General features: G+C 59.2%; 3 protein-coding genes across 5 annotated transcripts in view; 1 reads left to right on the top strand and 2 right to left on the bottom strand.

Moving 5' to 3' along the window:
* Positions 1–201, top strand: part of PHOX2A (paired like homeobox 2A) — a 4,234-nt gene extending 4,033 nt beyond the window's left edge. Inside the window, exon 4 of the mRNA XM_034666405.1 lies at positions 1–201. Coding sequence (XP_034522296.1) covers positions 1–140 — 140 coding nt within the window. The 3' untranslated portion in view covers positions 141–201.
* Positions 202–760: 559 nt separating this feature from the next.
* INPPL1 (inositol polyphosphate phosphatase like 1) lies at positions 761–14,549 on the bottom strand. Of its 3 annotated transcripts, XM_002927147.4 has the most exons (28): positions 14,352–14,549; positions 11,448–11,511; positions 11,206–11,356; positions 10,869–10,989; positions 10,478–10,618; positions 10,143–10,236; positions 9,947–10,036; positions 9,679–9,777; positions 9,420–9,570; positions 9,226–9,332; positions 8,853–8,955; positions 8,572–8,768; positions 8,197–8,314; positions 7,494–7,590; positions 7,084–7,222; positions 6,858–6,957; positions 6,672–6,760; positions 6,309–6,390; positions 6,096–6,185; positions 5,438–5,551; positions 5,214–5,302; positions 4,684–4,771; positions 4,433–4,588; positions 4,114–4,192; positions 3,882–4,022; positions 2,075–2,747; positions 1,698–1,831; positions 761–1,592 (listed from the first exon to the last, which is right to left on the bottom strand). In XM_002927147.4, exons 1-28 carry the CDS (start codon positions 14,546–14,548, stop codon positions 1,502–1,504), a joined length of 3,795 nt encoding a protein of 1,264 aa, XP_002927193.3. In that variant the 5' UTR covers position 14,549; the 3' UTR covers positions 761–1,501. The 3 variants fall into 3 exon arrangements, with proteins under 3 accessions (XP_002927193.3, XP_034522294.1, XP_034522295.1); XM_034666403.1 differs by lacking the exon at positions 10,478–10,618; XM_034666404.1 differs by lacking the exon at positions 1,698–1,831.
* Positions 14,550–17,401: 2,852 nt separating this feature from the next.
* LOC100482963 (folate receptor alpha) overlaps positions 17,402–17,669 on the bottom strand; it is a 29,005-nt gene continuing 28,737 nt past the window's right edge. The window contains exon 6 of the mRNA XM_034666428.1: positions 17,402–17,641. Coding sequence (XP_034522319.1) covers positions 17,583–17,641 — 59 coding nt within the window. The 3' untranslated portion in view covers positions 17,402–17,582. The remainder of the gene's footprint in view (positions 17,642–17,669) is intronic.

Below are 17,669 nucleotides of genomic sequence, written 5' to 3' on the forward strand. Positions count from 1 at the left end.
GGGCGGCGGGGCCAGGCGCGGGCGCGGCGGAGCTGCTTAAGGCCTGGCAGCCGGCGGAACCCGGGCCCGGGCCCTTCTCCGGGGTTCTGTCCTCCTTCCACCGGAAGCCTGGCCCGGCCCTGAAGACCAATCTCTTCTAGCCGCCGGACTCTGGAGGCTCCGGGCCTGCCCCCCAGAAACGCCCCTGCCCCTCCAGGACCTAACAGAGTCCCTTCCCGTTTGGGCGCCCTCCTGGAAGCACCCGTCTGTCCCCGCCCCCTACCGTGTCTGACCCCTAGGTGTGCCCTCCCCAGCTTTGGAGACCAAGTCAGGGCCTCTCGTCCTCACCTACCCCACCCAGCAGAGCGGAGTACTTTTCACTGGGACCCTCCCCTCCCCCTTCCAGCTTGGCTTTCTTTGGAACGGGATCAAATAACTGTGCTGGAACGTGAGGGTCCTTAAGTAGAGTAACAGCCTGGCTCCCTCCCCTGGCTCTGCAGCTGGCTGGGTCACTCCTCTCCTTAGCCATCAGCCTGCTGCCCCAGCCACCCGCAACTGGTTGTCGTTGGGATAATAAGCCGCCTGAAGGGTCCCACTGCCAATTAATCCCCTCCCATTCCCAAACGGTCTGGCGCAGAGGTTAGGCCTGTTCAGAGCAGTGGGGCTGGCTGCCAGGGCATCGGGACAGAGGGGTTTCCTCTTTTCTGATTTTTTTTTCCTTTTTTTTTTTTTTTTGTTGTTGTTCTTTTCCTTTGAAAAACTTGTAATTTATTAAGGTGAGTTTTGCTCAATCCAAATAAAACTTAATTTATTGAAGACATCACGCTGGCAACCCTTCTGAGTACCCAGGATGGGGATAGGCTGCCTGCAACAGCCTGACCCGCTTGCAACCAGCAAGGAACCCACTGCAGCCGCTCATTCGCAACCCAAGGTGGTATAGATCAGGAGACAGTCAGAACTAAGCAAACTAGCACTTTATGGCCCAGACCCTTCTCCCCACCCCCAACCAGCCCCAATAATATTAAAGTGCCCGCCCTCCCTAAACCCACGCAGAAAAGCTTAAATAAACCCCAGCCCGGTCCTTGGGCTATTCCTTCATTTCCGGACGGACACCCCCAGAGTGGGGGCTGGGAGAGGTCCTAGCTGAGCCCCTCCCCCTGTGGTTCAGGCCAGGCGGAGGGCAGCAGAAACAGCGGTGAAAGTGGGGGCCCCGGCGTACCCAAATGGACCCTACGGGCACCCCTGGGGGCTAGGAGTAGGGGTCCAGAAAGGGAGGTCAGCACCAGAATCACCTAAGTCCTTGGTAATCACGGCAACTGACCGCGGAGCCCTGGGGCAGGTGAGGGGCAGGATGTCCTTATTAGGGCATTCCAAATGATTGGGCAGTGGGGAACGCAGATCCCCAATAAATAGGCAGAGAGGTACTGCCCCACCCCTCATAACTTTTCAACCTCCGGGCTCTGGCTGGCCCTTAGTGTAGGTGTAGAGGTGCCGAGTTCGCAGCTTCGCAGTGCCACCGCTATCACTTGCTGAGCTGCAGGGTGTCCAAGAGGAGGCGCTTGTGAGCCGGGTCCTGCACCCCAGCCTCCTCCAGGTCCTCCTCGGTGATGTCACTGTAGGGGTAAGAGAGGCTGGGAGATGGGCGAAGTGCTCTAGAGGGCCCGTAGCTCCGCCCCCGGGGCCAGCCCCACCCCATCCGCCTCCAGCCCCGCCCCCACCTGAGAAACTCCAGGTCGTCCCAGCCATTGTGCACCAGGCCCTCCTCATAGCGCTCCAAACCGATGGCCCGCAGCCAGGCGCCCATGCCCGCCTCGCCCAGCCCGCTGGCCCGCCCGCCCTGCGGGCACGGAGCCTGAGGGAATAGGGCATGTCAGGGGGAGCACTGAGGAGCACCCGCAGACAGCCACATTCTACTCCATGCTTTAGGGGGAGAGCCAAGAACTGGGGCTGATTCATGTGTCCTTCCAACTCCCCAGTGCCCAGCTCAGGGCAGAAGGGACACCACGGAGTGCTGAGTGGTGAGGTAAAAGGATACCACCATCCATGGGCAAGCACACCGCTCAGGTACACAGACAGCCACCCCCGGTCCACACACCTCCTCTGCCAGGTCCTCCTGGATGCTCTCTCGGATGCGAGGTGGAGGGAAGCTGAGAGGCCGGCCATAGTCCGAGGGCAGTCCCCGGGGCGGCTGCAGCTCCAGGGGGCCTGGCAGAAGCACTGAGCGACCAGGCCCAGCGGGAGCATAGTCCACCTCACTCAGCGTCTTGGCCATCTGCAGCACGGAGCAGGAGCGATCGTCCCCACTGGCTACCTCCCCCAGGAAAGTGCTGGTAGGTGAGGGGCCTGGGGGCAGTGGGGGTCGTGGATGGGCCTTGGGAGGCGGTGCGCCACGGGCCTCACCCCCGCCGCGGCCCCGGACCACTGGCCCTGGCAGAGGATCCAGGCTGGGGGGCAGGAAGATGGCCGAGTCTGGCAGTGGTGGGGGCGGAAAGTCTGGAGGGGGCAGTGTGCCCCCAGAGTCCTCGTCTGATGAGCTCCCCTCTCCCACACGGGGGGGCCGGTGGCGCCCCAGCTGTGGGGCAGGCACTGTGATGGCCACTTTGTTCTTGGTGGCCGGTGGGACAGGGGCCCTGGCAGGCGAGGGTGGCTCCGGGGGCAGCAGCTGGTGGGGGACCCCTTCAAGGACGTAGTAGGCAGGGTTATTGAAGCTGTTCTTGGGTGGGGGGGCTGCCACTCCTTCCGGCTCTGGAGCCCCCTCTGCCTTCAACCTGGGTTTGGGAGCAGGACAAAGAAGTCAGGACCCAGACACCAAAGTGAAGGCAACGGGTGCAGTGGAAGGAGAACTGGGCTGGGAGTCAGGACTGTGGGTCCCGGGTCCTAGAACTGCATGTGACCTTGAGCTCATCACTTTCCCTCGCTGGCCCTTGATGTCTTCACCTCTAAAATCCAGGAGACATGATAGTTGAACAGATAATCCCTGAACTTCCTTGCCTGACTTGCTAAGATTCTCAGGTCTTTCTTTCATGACTTTGTGAAACCTGAGCTTAAATCGGGGAAAACAGGTGCCAGAGGCAGGGCAATAAAGACGTTAATGCGAATGACCAGCCAGATCTTGAAAGCCTCTGGGGGCACCTGAGGCCAATCTACTGAGGAGTCTCACCCAGGGATTCAGGTCAGTTTTACTCAAGCCTGAAGATAAAACCAAGGTGACCGATAACAGGTGAAGGTGAGTGAAAAAGCACCAAACCGCAGCTAGGAGCTTTTATTTAAGTTCAAGCAACACTTGGATATAATTAGAAAGCAAGCCTCACTTTCCCCAAGTATGATCCACAAAACACCAGTTCCCTAGGGTATTAATAGTTACTGTGTGGAAAAGAAGTTTCCTGGCCCATTAAGTTTGGGAAACTATATTCAACAGAGTTGAAAAAGGGTTTCCTTCCTGTCCACATGCTCAGAGCTTTTGCGAATACTAATGTGCACTGGGACTGTCTAAGAAAAGAATCTAGCCAGAGCCATTTCCCAAACTCATCTGACCACAAACCCGTTTCCAATGGGGCATCTTGTAGGACAGCGTTCCATAGAGCGCACCGAAAGAAATCCCAGGCTGGGGCCAAACTGAAAGCTCAAGCTAAGTCTGTTTGCATGGAGCAAACTTGCAGAAAACAACTTCCGATTCTATTTTTTAAGGCAGAATCGGGAGGAAAGAATGACTGTGCTCCCATGCACTCAGAGAGCCACACGTCAGGGAGGCCTGGCGGGCCAGAGGGGCCACAGGTCTAGAGCCCCAGCAGCCCCAGCCACGGGGCATCAGATCACTCAAGCAGCAAACGGTCCCCAGGCTGGCCCTGAGAGCCAAGCATGGCCACAGATGAAGTGGGGAGATAACAGGTCCCTTCTCTCACCTGGAGGTTAAGGGCTCCTCCCGGGGGGCAGCTCGAGGTGGGGCTGGGGGCCTCCCAGTTGGTGGTGGTTTCTCTGGTTCTTCGAATAACTTGGACAGTGGGCAGGAGGCCTCTGCGGGGGCTGGCTTACGGTTCCCTGACCTGCCAGGGTATACAGAGGTGAGATGAGGTAGAGGCTGACCCAGAGCCCCCGGCACCCCTTCACGATACACCCAGCACAGTCCCAGCTCACCTGGGATCCTGGCTGCCTCGAGACACAGAAGGGGCTTTGCTCTTTGCTCCTGCCTCATCCTTATCAATGCTGATCCACTCTGGGGGAGGAAGAGAAAGAAGACTCAGAGGGGACTGGGGTCCTGGACCCTAGAGACCCACTGGGCCTACCAGGCCTTTTCCAGCTACTCCTCAACACAGGCCCACTTCCAGCCGTGGCTGCATAACTTCCAATATTCCAGGGATACTAACAAGCCCTCCCCTGCCCCCAGGCCACCCCTCCTACACCTGCCCACACCACCCCATCTTATGCCCCATATCCCTCCCAGTGGAGCCCCCACCGTAGAGTCGCTCACGGGTGCCCAGGCGCTCTGTGGGCACCCGCACCTTCATGGAACCACGGATGTTGCCTGTCTCCTCGCCGCGGTGGGACAGGAAGGTCAGGAACTGCTGGGCTGTGCTGCCAATCATGGACTTGAGCGCCACCACGCACTCCCCTGAAGGGAAGATGGGGCAGACCGGCAGATTGCCAAACTTCCTAGAGCTCTGCTTGGCTTTCTGTGCCCTTCGGCACCCCTCCCCCGCCCCTCACCATAGGACTCGTAGCCATCCATGGACTTGACCGTGAGCAGGAGATGCTGGTCCTGCAGGTACTCGATATCAGCCAGAATGGGCTTGAGCTGGGGAGCAGAGAGGCCCAATGAGGAACAGAGCCTCAACCACTCCCTCCTGCCCCTGACACCACTCACCGCTACCCTCAGACGGGTCCATGCTCACTCCCACTCCACTACTAAGGAAAGATCCCAAATCCTTAATGTAGAAGACACAGCCCCACGTGGGCCTCTCATAACATTTCACGGCATTGTCATTCATTTTCTACATTCTCAGCGGCCAACACAGGACCTGATATTTAGCAAAGGCTCGAAAAGTATTTATGAATGGATAAATGTACCTGCAACTTGGCCCCACACCCCCCAAATAAAGCGAATGCCCTCACCCTTACTCATGCCCAGCCCCACCACACACACACACACACACTCGCACGAGAACGAGCCACATGCTCTCCGCCACCCCTCTCCTTGTGCCCTCACCGACAGGCCCAGGCCCTGCCAAAAGCCTCACCGTGGGCAGCTGGCGTGAAGACCACTGCACCTTGAGAAAGTTGATGTTGTCACTGCTCTGGGCATCATTCTCAAAGCTCTTTTTGTACTCTGGGGAGAGGGTGGGGGATAGCCAACTGAGCGCCACCTGATGGCTTCCCTTCCCCCATCCAAGGGGCTGACTGCTCTGGGCACCTCGGGCTCCCCATCCCTCTTGGCCACACCCAGCCTCGGCCCGCCTCTGACCCTCCAGGCAGGTGGAGTAGAACTCAATAAAGAACTTGGTGCGGCTGGCCGTCTTCACAATGGCCTCGATGCTCTCAAACTCAATGTAGGCCTGGTCCGAAGTCTTTGAGAGCCCTGAGGGGCAAAGGGAGGAAGGCAGTCAGGAGGGCGGAGAGGGGGGCAGGGGGAACACGATGGACACTGAGCCCTGGGACAAGAAATCAGGGGCCCCGGCAGAGGAGGAGGGATGGCCAGGAGGGACCTCCCCAATCCCAAGCAACCCGTGGGGAGACCCCAAAGCCCAGACCCTGGACCAGGCAAACAGACAACCCAAGGATGAGAGACCATCTAAGAATGGGGTTGGGAGACCAGAACACCTGCAGGGACTGCCTGCCAACAGTCTCCCACACTACTAGGCACACTCAGGGTACACACGTGGCTCCAGGCAAATACAAGTATCTGTGCGTGTTTCCATTCACAGATATACACACACTCAAGGGCACGTACCTTCCACAGGGCCCCGGGCACACATACACCCTCAGGCAGTTCATATTCAAAAACAGTCCTGCACATATATGTACACACCCAAACATGCGCACACACAGATAGAGTCAAACCGATGCACATCCCCCGGCCACCCCTGTGCCCACCCACCCACAAGCACATCCAGAACAGTCACCTTTCTTGGAGATGAACTGAGAGGTCACTCCAACCTCAAATGTCCCAAACACGGGGGAGTGGTCACTGGTGACGATGTCATCAGTGCAACCTGGGATAGGAATGGGAGCTCAGGGCCAACTCTTTACTCTCTGCTCCTACTTCCCAAAGCCAGGGCAGTATCGGGACTGTGACCACCCAGGACTGCCCATCACCCGGTCCAGGAGACTCTGACCGTAGGAATTGCAGATGATGTGGGTCTCAGGGTAGGATTTCCAGAGAATTCGGTCACACCATGAAGGCACATTGGTCCGGACCTGGGGCAGGGGATGGCAGCACGTTCAGAGCCGAAGGCTGGGGTTGCTCAGGTGAGCCCCACAGTAGAGCTGACGAAGCTTCGCACTGCCACCACCCCAGGCCTCAGCACCCACCTCCCCTCTTGGGTCCTCACAGCACCCGGGATCACCCACCCCTGAGGCCTTAGAGGGGCCACCGAAGCTGGAATAGCAACCGGCCAGACCCTGACCAGACACGCACTCTTGATTCACTGCAGCCCAGAGGAGTCTCCCAAGGTCCCCTGCCCGTTCCCTTCGCTCACCCCAGTTGGCTTCTGCTTGTGCCAGGCATACGTGTCCCGGGAGCCCCGCTCGTAGCGGTAGGTGGGCGGGAAGGAGATCTCCTCCTCACCTAGGGAAGGCAGGGAACAAGCAAGGGTCAGGGCCCTGAACACCCAGAGATATCATAAGGGCCCTAGCCCTCGCAGACCTGCCGGGCCCACACTCACTGAATCGAAGGAAGACCTTGTGCTTCTCGCGTTCCAAGTTAAGCTGGTCCACCCTGAGCAGGGGCTCAAACTCCTTCCTGCTGATGTAGTTTAGGATCTCCTGTGGTGAAGACACAGCGGCTGGCAACTCCCTCTGGAGCCGGAGCCAGAACCAGAGCCAAAGCTGGGGGCCCAACTGGCCCCCAGCCCAGTTTCCCTCCCAGCCGCCCAGCAGCCCTGTTCGCACCTGGATATCCATGTCCAGGCGGTAGTTGAGGTCCCCAAACCAGAAGAGGTGAGTGAAACGCAGAGAGATATCAAAGGCACTGAGCTGCCGGTCGCCCAGCGAGAGCAGCCGCAGAATGTCCAGGTAGTTCTGGTTCCGCCTATGGAGGGAGGTCCCCAGGGTCAGGGGCCAGGGACTGGCAGGAAGGTAAGACGTCTCTGGGGTCAGGGATGGGGTGCGGATCAGGGTCCCTGGGCACAGAGGAAAGAGCTGGGAGCGAGGTCAAGGTAGAGAAGTCTTGAGTTGGGACAAGGGAGAAGGCGGTCTCTGGGGACGGGGATGTAGGAAGGTCATGCACTGGGATATGGGAGAGGGGACAGGTCTCAGGTGAGTAAGGAATGAGGGTAAGGACTTGGAAAGGCGCCCCTCACCGGGCAGTTTTCTCATTTCCCGAGGTGAGGTGGCAGTTCACGAAGCCAAATGAGGTGCCGTTGAACATGAAGGAGACTCCCACAGCCCCCTTGTTTCCTGTCAGGGCCGGCAAGAGGGAGGCCTGTGTCACCCCTGGAGGCCCGCCCAACTTCCCCTCTGCCCCTGAAGCAGTGGTGGGAAGACCTTCCCACTCCCAGCACCCCCCCCGGCTGAGGCAGGCAGGCCTCTGAACGTATCCCCCCCCTTTCCAGGGGGCCGCACAGGGCACACGCAGTCCATCTGGATGGCCTGAGTCTCTCTGCATGTGTAAGCAAAGCCCCTGGAGATCACAGGGGATCCCAGGGCTGAAGCTGAAAGGACCTGCAGTTTCTGAACAGAATCTCTGCGCAGGGAACACTGGACCACAAACCAAGAGGCCTGGGCGCTATGACGGCTCCACCACGTACTAGCTGTGTGACCTTAAACAGGTCACTAGCAACCCTGGGCCTGAATGTTTTTTGGTTTTTTTGAGGTTTATCCTCTATGAAATGGAGACAGTTATCCTGGCCCTGCCTTCCTGGTGGTGCTAGAAGACATTTGAACCCTGCTTTACAGGGTTCAAAGTTCTATATGAGAAAGCTGAGACCACCCAAAAAGGGGAGACTGTGGGTCTGGAGAGGAAGCAGGAGGTGTGGACAGAAAGATCCTGCCCACCCAGCTCACCCAGGGTGTTGGCGATGCCAGTCTTCACGCTGGACGTACTGACGTGGCTGATTCGGTTCTCGTGCTCTGGCTTGACCAGCACAGCTACCTTGATGTTCCACAGCGACTGCATGGCGATCTGGGTAGAGGGCTCGAGGTCACCCCTGCCCTGGGCTGGGGTACTATCGACATCCCCCCTGCTCCCCTTTCTCCTGAGGGGCCGGAGAGAAACAGCGTGTTCCCACAGCACGAAGGACTTGTTAGAGCTCCTTATCGCTCAGGGACCAGAGGGAAAGCCAATCAAGTTGTGCTCTCCAGGGTCCCCCGTAAAGCCAAGCAGGCTAGTCTGGGGTGGTGTCCGAGGAGGGGGGACTGGACAAGATGACCCCCCCTCACCGGGCGGTAATCCAGGTCTGTGAGCTCCTTGAGGCCCCCGCGTAGCAGGTCCAGCCACTCGCGGTCGCCCACCGAGTTCTCCTGGGTCCCGAAGACATAGATGTCATGGGGTATGGTCACTGTGACCTCATCCAGGGTTTTCCCCAGACCCTTCGATGTGAACCAAGAGGTCACGTTCTTCGGAGGTGGCACGCTTCCTGGAGGTGAAGCGGATGGGGGCAGTCAGGCCTCTGACCTGGGGCTATTCCTGTCTCCTCCCCCAGCCCCAGCCTGGGCCTGACCCATGTTCCAGGTGCCTATGAAGACGGAGATCATGTCGGGCTCGTCTTGCTTGGAGTGTTTGTTCTTCATGAGCTGCAGTAGCTGGCAGAAGGCCTCCCGCTTCTGGGGGGACAGCAGCCAGTTAGGGGAGCGCCCACGAGGGGAGGGTCATGCCTGTCTGGGCTGCCACTCCAACATATCACAGGCGCTCAAGAAGTGTTCACTGAATGGACCTTTGACTGCACCCTCGGGCCATCCATCTCAATAGTATCCTCTCTGCCCTGTCAGACCCACCCCTGCCGGGAGGGACAACCCACCTACGTCACACGTCTCCTCTCTCCCACCCCGCAGGGACCCCTGCGGCCCCCCGGGCCCAGCCCAGCGTGCGCTCACCCGGGCACTGACGAAGATGAAGTCCTTGCGCTGTGTCCGGTCCTTCTCCTTCTCGAACACGACGCCCAGCTTGTTCTGGACACGCTGGGACTTAATGAGCTGGCGGACTAGGGAATGGAGGACAGTCACCCCGGCCCACCCACCGAGGCCTGGAGGCCGCCCTGCCCACTGCCCCAGGTCAGGCCCTGGCTCACTGCGGTCATGCGTGAAGGTCGTCCAGTCCTCCTGCGAGTCCCGCTGTCTCCGCAGCAGCACCAGCCGCCCGCCCTCCACATCCACGCTCAGCGTGAACTTCTGCGACTTCCCGATCTTGGTCAGGTCGCCCAGGGTCACATCCAGCTTCACCTGCAGGTCAGGAGGTGGGGGCTGCTGAAAAGACCTCGGGCAGGGGACACCCCCTTCACCTCCAATGGCCCTTTGCCCCAGGAGGCCCCACCCGACCCCGCCGTGTACCTCAAAGGCCTGCACCGGGATGGTCTTGGCCTTCCGTATGGACGGCTGCAGCGGAGCCGGCGGCGCTGTGGAGCTCATGTCCTGCAGGGCCTTCAGGGCCTGGAGTGGGGAAGGGCAGGCAAGGTCAGGGGGACATGCGGAGAGCTGGGGCCAGGAGGGACATGGTGATGCTGGGGTCAACGCTAAACTGCAGATTCAGGGTTGAGATCAGTCAGGCCAATGCAGTCAGGGACTGGTAGGTCAGGCCAGAGGTCGGGAGTCAGGCTACCTTCTTCTGGATGCCTGACAGGAAGTCCTTTAACACTGACAGCTTCAGCACCAGGCTCTCTAGTTCTTGCTCCCCTGTCTGCGGTGGATTCTGCACAGAAAAAGAACGAGGCTTGTACATGAAGCCAGCAAGCAGGGGGTCCCCCAGCCAGCCCCAGACATGAGCCCCTTCCCCACAGGCCTCCTCATAATCCCACCTGCTGCTGCAAAAGGCGGGTCACCATGGGAGAGCTCTGCTGGTCAAACACCTTGGACAGGATCTCCAGGCCCGACAGGACCTTGTCCACCTCACTAGGGGAGACAACTGGTCAGAACTCCCCCACCCCAACCCAAGTACAGGGAAGGGGGCTGAGGGGGTGGCTTCAGCCTCCACCATGAGGATACAGGGGTTCAGGTGAGGAAAAGTCGGGAAACAACAGCTGGATCCCTGTTCAGGGCCAGAGCTCAGAGGTTAGGACATTTGTGCAACAAGGGGCAGGTGGGGACAGGTCGGAAGAGGGGCTGCACGCACGGGGCTGGACGGCCCAGGTACCTGTGCAGCCTGCGGCATGAGGTGGCAAGGGTGCGGGTAAGGTGCGGCAGGCTGCTGGCTCCGCCTCGCACAGCCTCCAGGTCCAGTCCGTAGCTACCCTTCAGGTACTCGTGCGAGACAGTGCTCAGCCCATTGGGGGCACTTCAGGGAGGGTTAAGAAGTCAGTGAAGGACCTGCGGACCCTGTCCCAGCACTCCCCCCCATCCCTGGAGGAGATGGTACTGGTAGTGATCAGAGCACCAGGATCAGGGTGTCTGCCTCTGGGGCTGACATGGGCTGAAGGTCCCTGGGGGTGGAGTGGGGGCTTAGAAGCTCTCTCCCCCTTCGATGAGGACACAGTTCTCACAGGAGAAAGGGAATTCCTGCTCCATGTAGGGGGTTGTGGTCTTACCTCTCAGCAGCTGGAGTTGTGGGAGTCTCAGGGGCTGCTGGGGGGCTGCTGGGCCCCACGGGCGCAGAAACGCTGGTGGAGCCAGAACGCGGGGGCAGCGGCGGCTTCTCGTCCTCGCCATCTGTGGACAGGAGTCAGTGGGCCTCCCTTTCTCAGTTAAGTATGGGGGTGCTGTGGCTATCAGATACTTCCATGGAAGTGGGGTAAAGGGCCCCGGCATCACGGTTAGGAGCAGGGGGTTTCGGGGGGGGCATGTTGAGAAGATGGGAGGCAAGAAGCAGGCAGTGTCTGGGGAAGGGGCAGGGAAGGCACCCACACTCGGCAAGGCGGGCAGCACCTGAGATATCACGGTCGTCGGGTGGCTCTGGCTCTCGCTCCCGCTCCACAGGCAGCAGCAGGGCACACACAAGGCCCTGATTGGGCTGCGCATACAAGCCAATGAGCTCGCCCAGGGTCTGGAAACGGCGCACGGGCACGCCCTGCGAGGTCTGAGAACCAGCGAGGAGGGGAGAAGGGTCAGCCAGCTGATCCCAAGCCCAGGATGGAATCAAGGTCAGGGCTCAGGATCCAGGCTCCCACCTGCACAGCCAGGAAGTCTTCGCCATCAGGTAGAATTCGATATGTATGTACGTGCTTCTGATACCTGATGACAAAGCAAGGGTCAGAATCTGTCGCCCCCTGGCTGGGGTCTAAGCCCCAAGGCACGCCTTCCTCCGGCTCTGGGGCTCGCCCTCGGCTCCCTCAGCTTGATTCTCCTAAAACCTTTTGCTCAGGCTGCACAGGGTTAATGATGAAGCCAGTGCACTTCTATCCTGCTAGTGTTGCCAACAAGAGCAGGAATGACCAGCCCCCCCCCCTCCACACCCACCACAGGGCCCGGGAAGCAACAGGCAGCTCTTTTGCGGCCTCCNCCCCCCCCGCCCCCACAGGCCACCCCTCCACCCAGACCTACATAGGCTCCACACCCACCACAGGGCCCGGGAAGCAACAGGCAGCTCTTTTGCGGCCTCCACAGCTGTCTAAACAGCCCCTCTGGGCTGTGGTACCAGCTCTGGCCCCCTGCCAGAGTAAGAGTCCTCAGAAGCCTGGGGAACTTCTGTTTGCACACACAGGAGATGTGCTAACACATGTGTGCGCCTGCCGTCTGTGTTTCCGTTGCTGTCTGGCTCTGCGGGAGCTGCGTGTGTCGGGCCGTTCTGCTGGGAAGTATGCGGGTATCCAGGCCTTCTCCCTGCTTCCCCAGACACCAGGAAATTGGGATGGCCCAAGGGGGCCCCCTTTGGGAGACCCAGGCCTCTAAGAGCCCCAAGCTGAGGAGGAGCAAGAGCGGTGCTGACAGATGGCAGCAACAGCTGAGCAGGTGACAGCTGAGCCAGGCCTGGGCAGCGCGGGCCACACTCGGCGCGGACGGAAGTCTCCCTCCGTGGCCATACCTCAGGTAGGCTTGCTCAAGGGAGCCACCCGGGCCCCTGTGGGCACCAGAGAGGACCAAATGCCCATTTGAGGGGACCCTACAACTTGGCCACAGTCCATCCCCTCCACTCAAGTAAGCCCCCTTCAGGTGCTCTCGTGGCTGCTGACGGGGCAACACCGTGTGCAGGTGTGTGTGTGGGTACCACCCTGTGGACCGTATTTACAATAATATCATCCCATTCATGCGCCGTGTCTGTGAGACACCCTACAGATGTGATTTCATTTAATCCTCACATTTGGATACAGATATTAGTATCCTCCCCATTCTCCAGAAGAGAAAATAGGCTCAAAGAGGAAAAGCAACTTGACTACGGTCGCAGAGTAAGTAAAAGGCCGAGCTGGGACTTTAAGCCAGAGCAGAGGCCAGGGCCTGTATCCTGGCCGGCTGTCAGATTGCCTGTGCCTGTGAGAGCAGGGCTGTGTCCTGAAATGTCACCCATGGACATGTGGGTATATATACAGGTAAGCAAGTATGTTTCTGATCACCTACTCTCAGGCTTCTATCCCATTTCTGACACCCCCCCCATCCCTGGGCTCTTGAGATGGAAGGAGTAGCCAGAGTGAGCTGGCAAAGCTGAAGCCCCCGACACAGAGAGACCCTCGCTCCACCCATCTCCTCCCCTGGCAGTGGAGCCAGGACTCTCCACTCCTGGGACAATAATGTTCCTCCCCCAGACACAGGCCCAGCTGTCCCCCTCCCACTCAACAACTGACCGAGCACCTGCCTCCCTACCCTCCCTAATTAGGGGGTATGCCCCAGAGGGGGCTGGGAGGCAGGACTCTAGGATATTCATCTGCCGAAGTAGTCCCTTGCTAGTCTCTCCTAGTCCAAGTCTGCCAGACTTGGGGCATAAGCTGAGACTTAGGAGACCCCCTTCCTCTTCAGGTCCACTGCCCAAGCCACTAACATTTTGGATGGCGCAATTCTTAGTCGTGAGGGACTGTCCTATGCATTGCAGAATGTTTAGCGGCATCACTACTGGCTTTTACCCACTAGATGCCAGTAGCACTATCCCCGTTGTGACAACCAAAAACGTCTCCAAACATTGCCAAATGTCCCTGAGAGGTAAAGTAACCCCAAATGAGAACTACTGGCCTAGGCCAGTGCGCCCCCAAAGAAATGAAGAGAACAGAAGCATAAGGGACAGAAAGATAGGGGTTTGGGAGGGTTCACAGGGCTAAGCAGGAATATAATCAGACCCTAACAGCGCCCACAGGAGTCCACCTAGTATCAGACCATGGGGCACAGGAGACACCTCAGGGAGATGACGCCAAACCCACCAAATTGACCCAGAACCACTGCCACACACAGCTGATGGACACAGGCACAGAACCAGACCCACTCAGAGAGCTGCCAAGTCTAGCCCACACTCAGCACCCAGAGCTCAGGGCTAGGGCAGCCAGATACCCAGGACCAGCGCACATAGGCATGCTCGCTGATTTATGAAATAATGACATGGCCGCAGATAGCCTTGCCTCCCCCCTCCTTCTCAACACCACTCTGCTCCCCAGCCCCAGACATCTACAGCCACATAAGTCCCAACATCAATCCTGGGGGCATAGAAAGGACCCCTAAGGAAGCTGCTGGGCATCCGCACACACCCATTGGTCTCTCTGGCCCCAACTCCCTCTATGCCTACTGCTCAGAAACCCAATCCCTGTATAAACAAAACTACACACAACCCTGGAATGCACATCCACACATCCTCACTCCTCCTGCCCCTTCTGCCTGAAGGGTGCCTGAGGGGCTCTGCCAGAGACTCCCTGCATTTTCCCCCATTACAGCCACCCTGGCTAGCAGGACCCCACACACTGCCCTCCATGCCCCCAGAAAGTGTCCCCAGACACACAGTAGGAAGGAAGTGCCCCCTGCATCCTTCCTTAGCCCCGGCTTAAAGCCAAAGCCCCCACTGTTGGGGGCGCTAGCGTCCCACTGTCCCAGGCCCTCCGCACACAGGCCGGGAACCCGGGGCCGCGCCCCTGCCCGCCGGGAGCCCCAGCCCCACTCACAGGACACAGAGCGCGAAGGCTCCCGCCACGCTCTCGCTGTCTCGGACCAGGAAGCTGCCATCGCGGCCTGCCCGGGCTAGCAGCTCCTCGGCGGCAGCGCGGCTCAGGTCGCGGTGGTACCAGGCGGGGGCCGGGCTGCCCAGCGCGCCCCCGGGCCCCGCACCCCCCGGGCCCGGCGCCCCGTTGGCCGAGGCCATAGCGCACNTTTTTTTTTTTTTTTTTTTTTTTTTTTTTTTTTTTTTTTTTTTTTTTTTTTTTTTTTTTTTTTTTTTTTTCGGTCCCTACCCCCACCCTCTTCCCGGTGGGGATGAGGGCCCCCGCGTTCCCGCAGGACGCGGGACCCCCCAAACCCACAATGATCCTGCCCCGCCATCACCACCCCTAGGAGATCCACCGCCCCCCCCAACGAAGGTCAAGTTCCCCCACCCTTCTCCTGGACATTTTGGGATCCCGGCTCCCTCTCCGGAGAGTTAGCCCCCTCCAACAATCGCAACGATATGATCCCCAGTTCCCATAAACGTCTAATTCCACCCCAAATCTTTTCCATTCACCTCCCTTGCAGCCTCAAAGGGTCGGGTCGAGTTTTCAAAACCCGCGAGGGATCCAAGATGAACCTCTTCCCTGTCCTCATTATCCGAGCGGCCCGGACTCTCAACTCCCGTGAAATCCAGGCCCTCTTAGACCTGAACCCCCAAACTCCACTGGGTCCAGCCCCCTACAAATCCCAAGGGGAGAAATCCCCTCCATAGAAACCTGATCTCCCACAAACCCTCAGACAAGGTCCAGTGTCCTCGAATCCCCACGCACCGTCCCTGGCAACCCCTCGCAGCCGGGGCAGAGCCCTTCCCCTCTCCCGGCCAAGTTCCCTGGCACCATCCCCCATACCCGCAGGCCCGGGCCTTGAGGGGTTCAGCAGCCCGAGATCAGGCGCACCCCCTCCCCCACCACTGCCCTTCTAGAAGAAAGTTCCCTCAAACCCCTGGGCTCCCGACTTTTCCCCAGAGCCGCCGCCGCCGAGCGCTGACCCCCACCTCCTGTGCCGCTCCGATGCCCCCTTCCCGGGGGAAGCGGCCCTTGACTCTCAGCGGCCACTTAAGATGGCCATCCTCTGCCGCTGCACCCCCCCCCGCCTTCCGCCCCGCCCGGCGCTCCGCCCCCGCGGCTCTCTGCAGAGCCGGGGGTAGCACCCGCGCCCCGCCTTCCCCGGCCCCCCGTCTCGATCCCGGAGCCGCTGACCCGTAGAGTGACCTCGGGCAAGTCACGGCACCCCTCCGCGCCTCGCCTTCCCGCTCTGCAAAGTGGGGACAATGTTATGAGGGCCGACTCAATGGGACTGTGCTTGTAAATCTCTCGGCACAGGGCCTGGCATCCAGTAAGCCTCCAGAACAGCGGCTATTTTTATTATTAATTAAGGAGTAACGAAGGTGACAGCTGTGTAAACTGTAAAGCGCGGCGCCAGAACGAACGGGTATTATTAGCACCCGCCCCCGCCCCAGCTACTCGCTCCAAGACGACAAACTTGAGCCTTTGTGGGCGGGACGCCGACCCGGGAGGTCCCCAGAGCCGGTACGCTCAGACTCCCCCGGGCGCCCTCCCCTCCCGCGCAGGGCGAGAGGGGTACCGGTCGCCGGAAAAGGGGCGGGGCCCACAGAGGGTCTAGCCCGCCCCTTCCCCCCCAAAAAGACCTAGCCGGTGGCAGCGTCTCCCGGGAGTCCGCTTCCTGCCCCGCCCCTCCGCCCCTTGGCTCCTTAAAGGCGCAGGCTTCCAGCCTGGCTCCCGCTGCTGCCAACTCCTAGCCCGCTGTCGGCAGATCGCCTTTAACCTGGGAGAGAACTTTCACTTTGCTCAGTTGAACCTGTGTCTGGGTCAGTCCCGACAAGCTCCTTCCTCCATTTCAAATATGCATTGGCTTAACCCAGCTGGAACAAAGCCTGGGACGCGGAATGGGCTCTGTGGGGGCCTTCCAGACTAGATAAATATAGTAGCTAACAGACACCCCCATACATCCCAGTGTCTCCAGACTCCTCCAGGAAGCCCATAAGTCATCCTCCACAAACTGCCCGACTTCCCTGTCACTCAGCTCTAGGTATGAGGGAAGGTGAGTGCCCTGAAGGGAGCACCTTGGTGCGGTGGGGAGGGGAGAGGCCTGGACTAGGAGTCTTCTTCACACCTGGGTTCTAGTCCTAGCTTGATGACCCTTCACACCTGGTGTTCTCAGACAGGGACCTGTGGCTCTCTGGGGATAACTGTGAAGGGAATGTAGAGACAAAGACTTACCCAGGGGGAAAGGGCAAGAGGGAGACCCAGAGATCAACTAAGGCCCAGTTCCTGGGGGCTGGGCAAAGACAGGATAGGCATACCTAGCAATCCCTGAAAGGGACAAAGTTGCCAGAGGAGAAGTGAGGCTCCTGCCCCTGGGAAGCCCCTAAGAGTGTCCAGCCTTTTTCCATCCAAGCCTCTAGGACTCAGCTAAACCAATTCAAGGCTCTTGGGCATTTCTTCTTCCGGGAACCTCCCAGGCTGCCCTCCGCCCCCCAGTCTTCTCTCTTCCTCCTCTGAGGATCCAAGGCTCAACTCTGTCCCTTCAATCTATATCGTGTGCGAACTTTTTTCACCCCCACTGGGAATCCAGAGCCTTCCCTGGACTCCCATCCCCAGCTTCCCCATTGCAGAGCTGAGCACAGAGCCAGGCAGACAGGGCCCGGGAGAAAGGGGACCAATATAAGTAACAAAGCCCTGGACCTGGCTCTCATTTGTGGCTGCAAGAGCAGCAGAATCCCTGAGGACTGTTAAAGTACAGGCACTGGGCTTACATGCTTTCTGGGCAACAGCTCCTTTGTATTTACCAACCCAGAGGGAAAGAAGGACCATTATCCCCATTTTACTGAGGAGGAAACTAAGCTTTAGAATAGACAGGCAACTGTTTCACTTTGGCATAGTCAGTAGCAAAGCTGGGATTCAAACCCAGGTCTCACTTCTCTGATCTGAAGGAATCCAGAAGCTGTGGACTCTGTCATCTCCCCACTCAAACCAAAATAATTCATCGGACATGGATGTGTCAGTCTTTTTATTTGAACCGACTGCCAGAGAAACCCCAAGCCCCACCATGGAGCAGGAACGGGATGACAGAAGGATGCATAATGGATGGAGGCACGCCTAGGGCTCCCTCGATGCCCAGCTCGGTCATCCAAACTGGGGGCATGCAGAGAGGATGTCTGGGTAGGGCTAGACTCAGCCGAGCAGCCAGAACTGCAGCATCAGGGCCAGGCTGAGCAGGAGAGGCTCAGCCCCTTGGGGCACGGCCCCAGCACTCATGGC

The sequence above is a fragment of the Ailuropoda melanoleuca genome, chromosome 8, assembly GCF_002007445.2.
Source record: "Ailuropoda melanoleuca isolate Jingjing chromosome 8, ASM200744v2, whole genome shotgun sequence".
In the NCBI taxonomy this organism is placed as follows: domain Eukaryota; kingdom Metazoa; phylum Chordata; class Mammalia; order Carnivora; family Ursidae; genus Ailuropoda; species Ailuropoda melanoleuca.

What these genes read in the sequence shown, in the direction of transcription:
- INPPL1 (XM_002927147.4), bottom strand. Translation starts at nt 14,548, where the DNA reads ATGGCCTCGGCCAACGGGGCGCCGGGCCCGGGGGGTGCGGGGCCCGGG. An exon ending in AAGACTTCCTGGCTGTGCAG is followed by an intron (nt 11,357 to 11,447) that starts GTGGGAGCCTGG and finishes GCTGGTTCTCAG; the next exon opens with ACCTCGCAGGGCGTGCCCGT. An exon ending in TCAGTTCATCTCCAAGAAAG is followed by an intron (nt 5,552 to 6,095) that starts GTGACTGTTCTG and finishes TTTGCCCCTCAG; the next exon opens with GGCTCTCAAAGACTTCGGAC.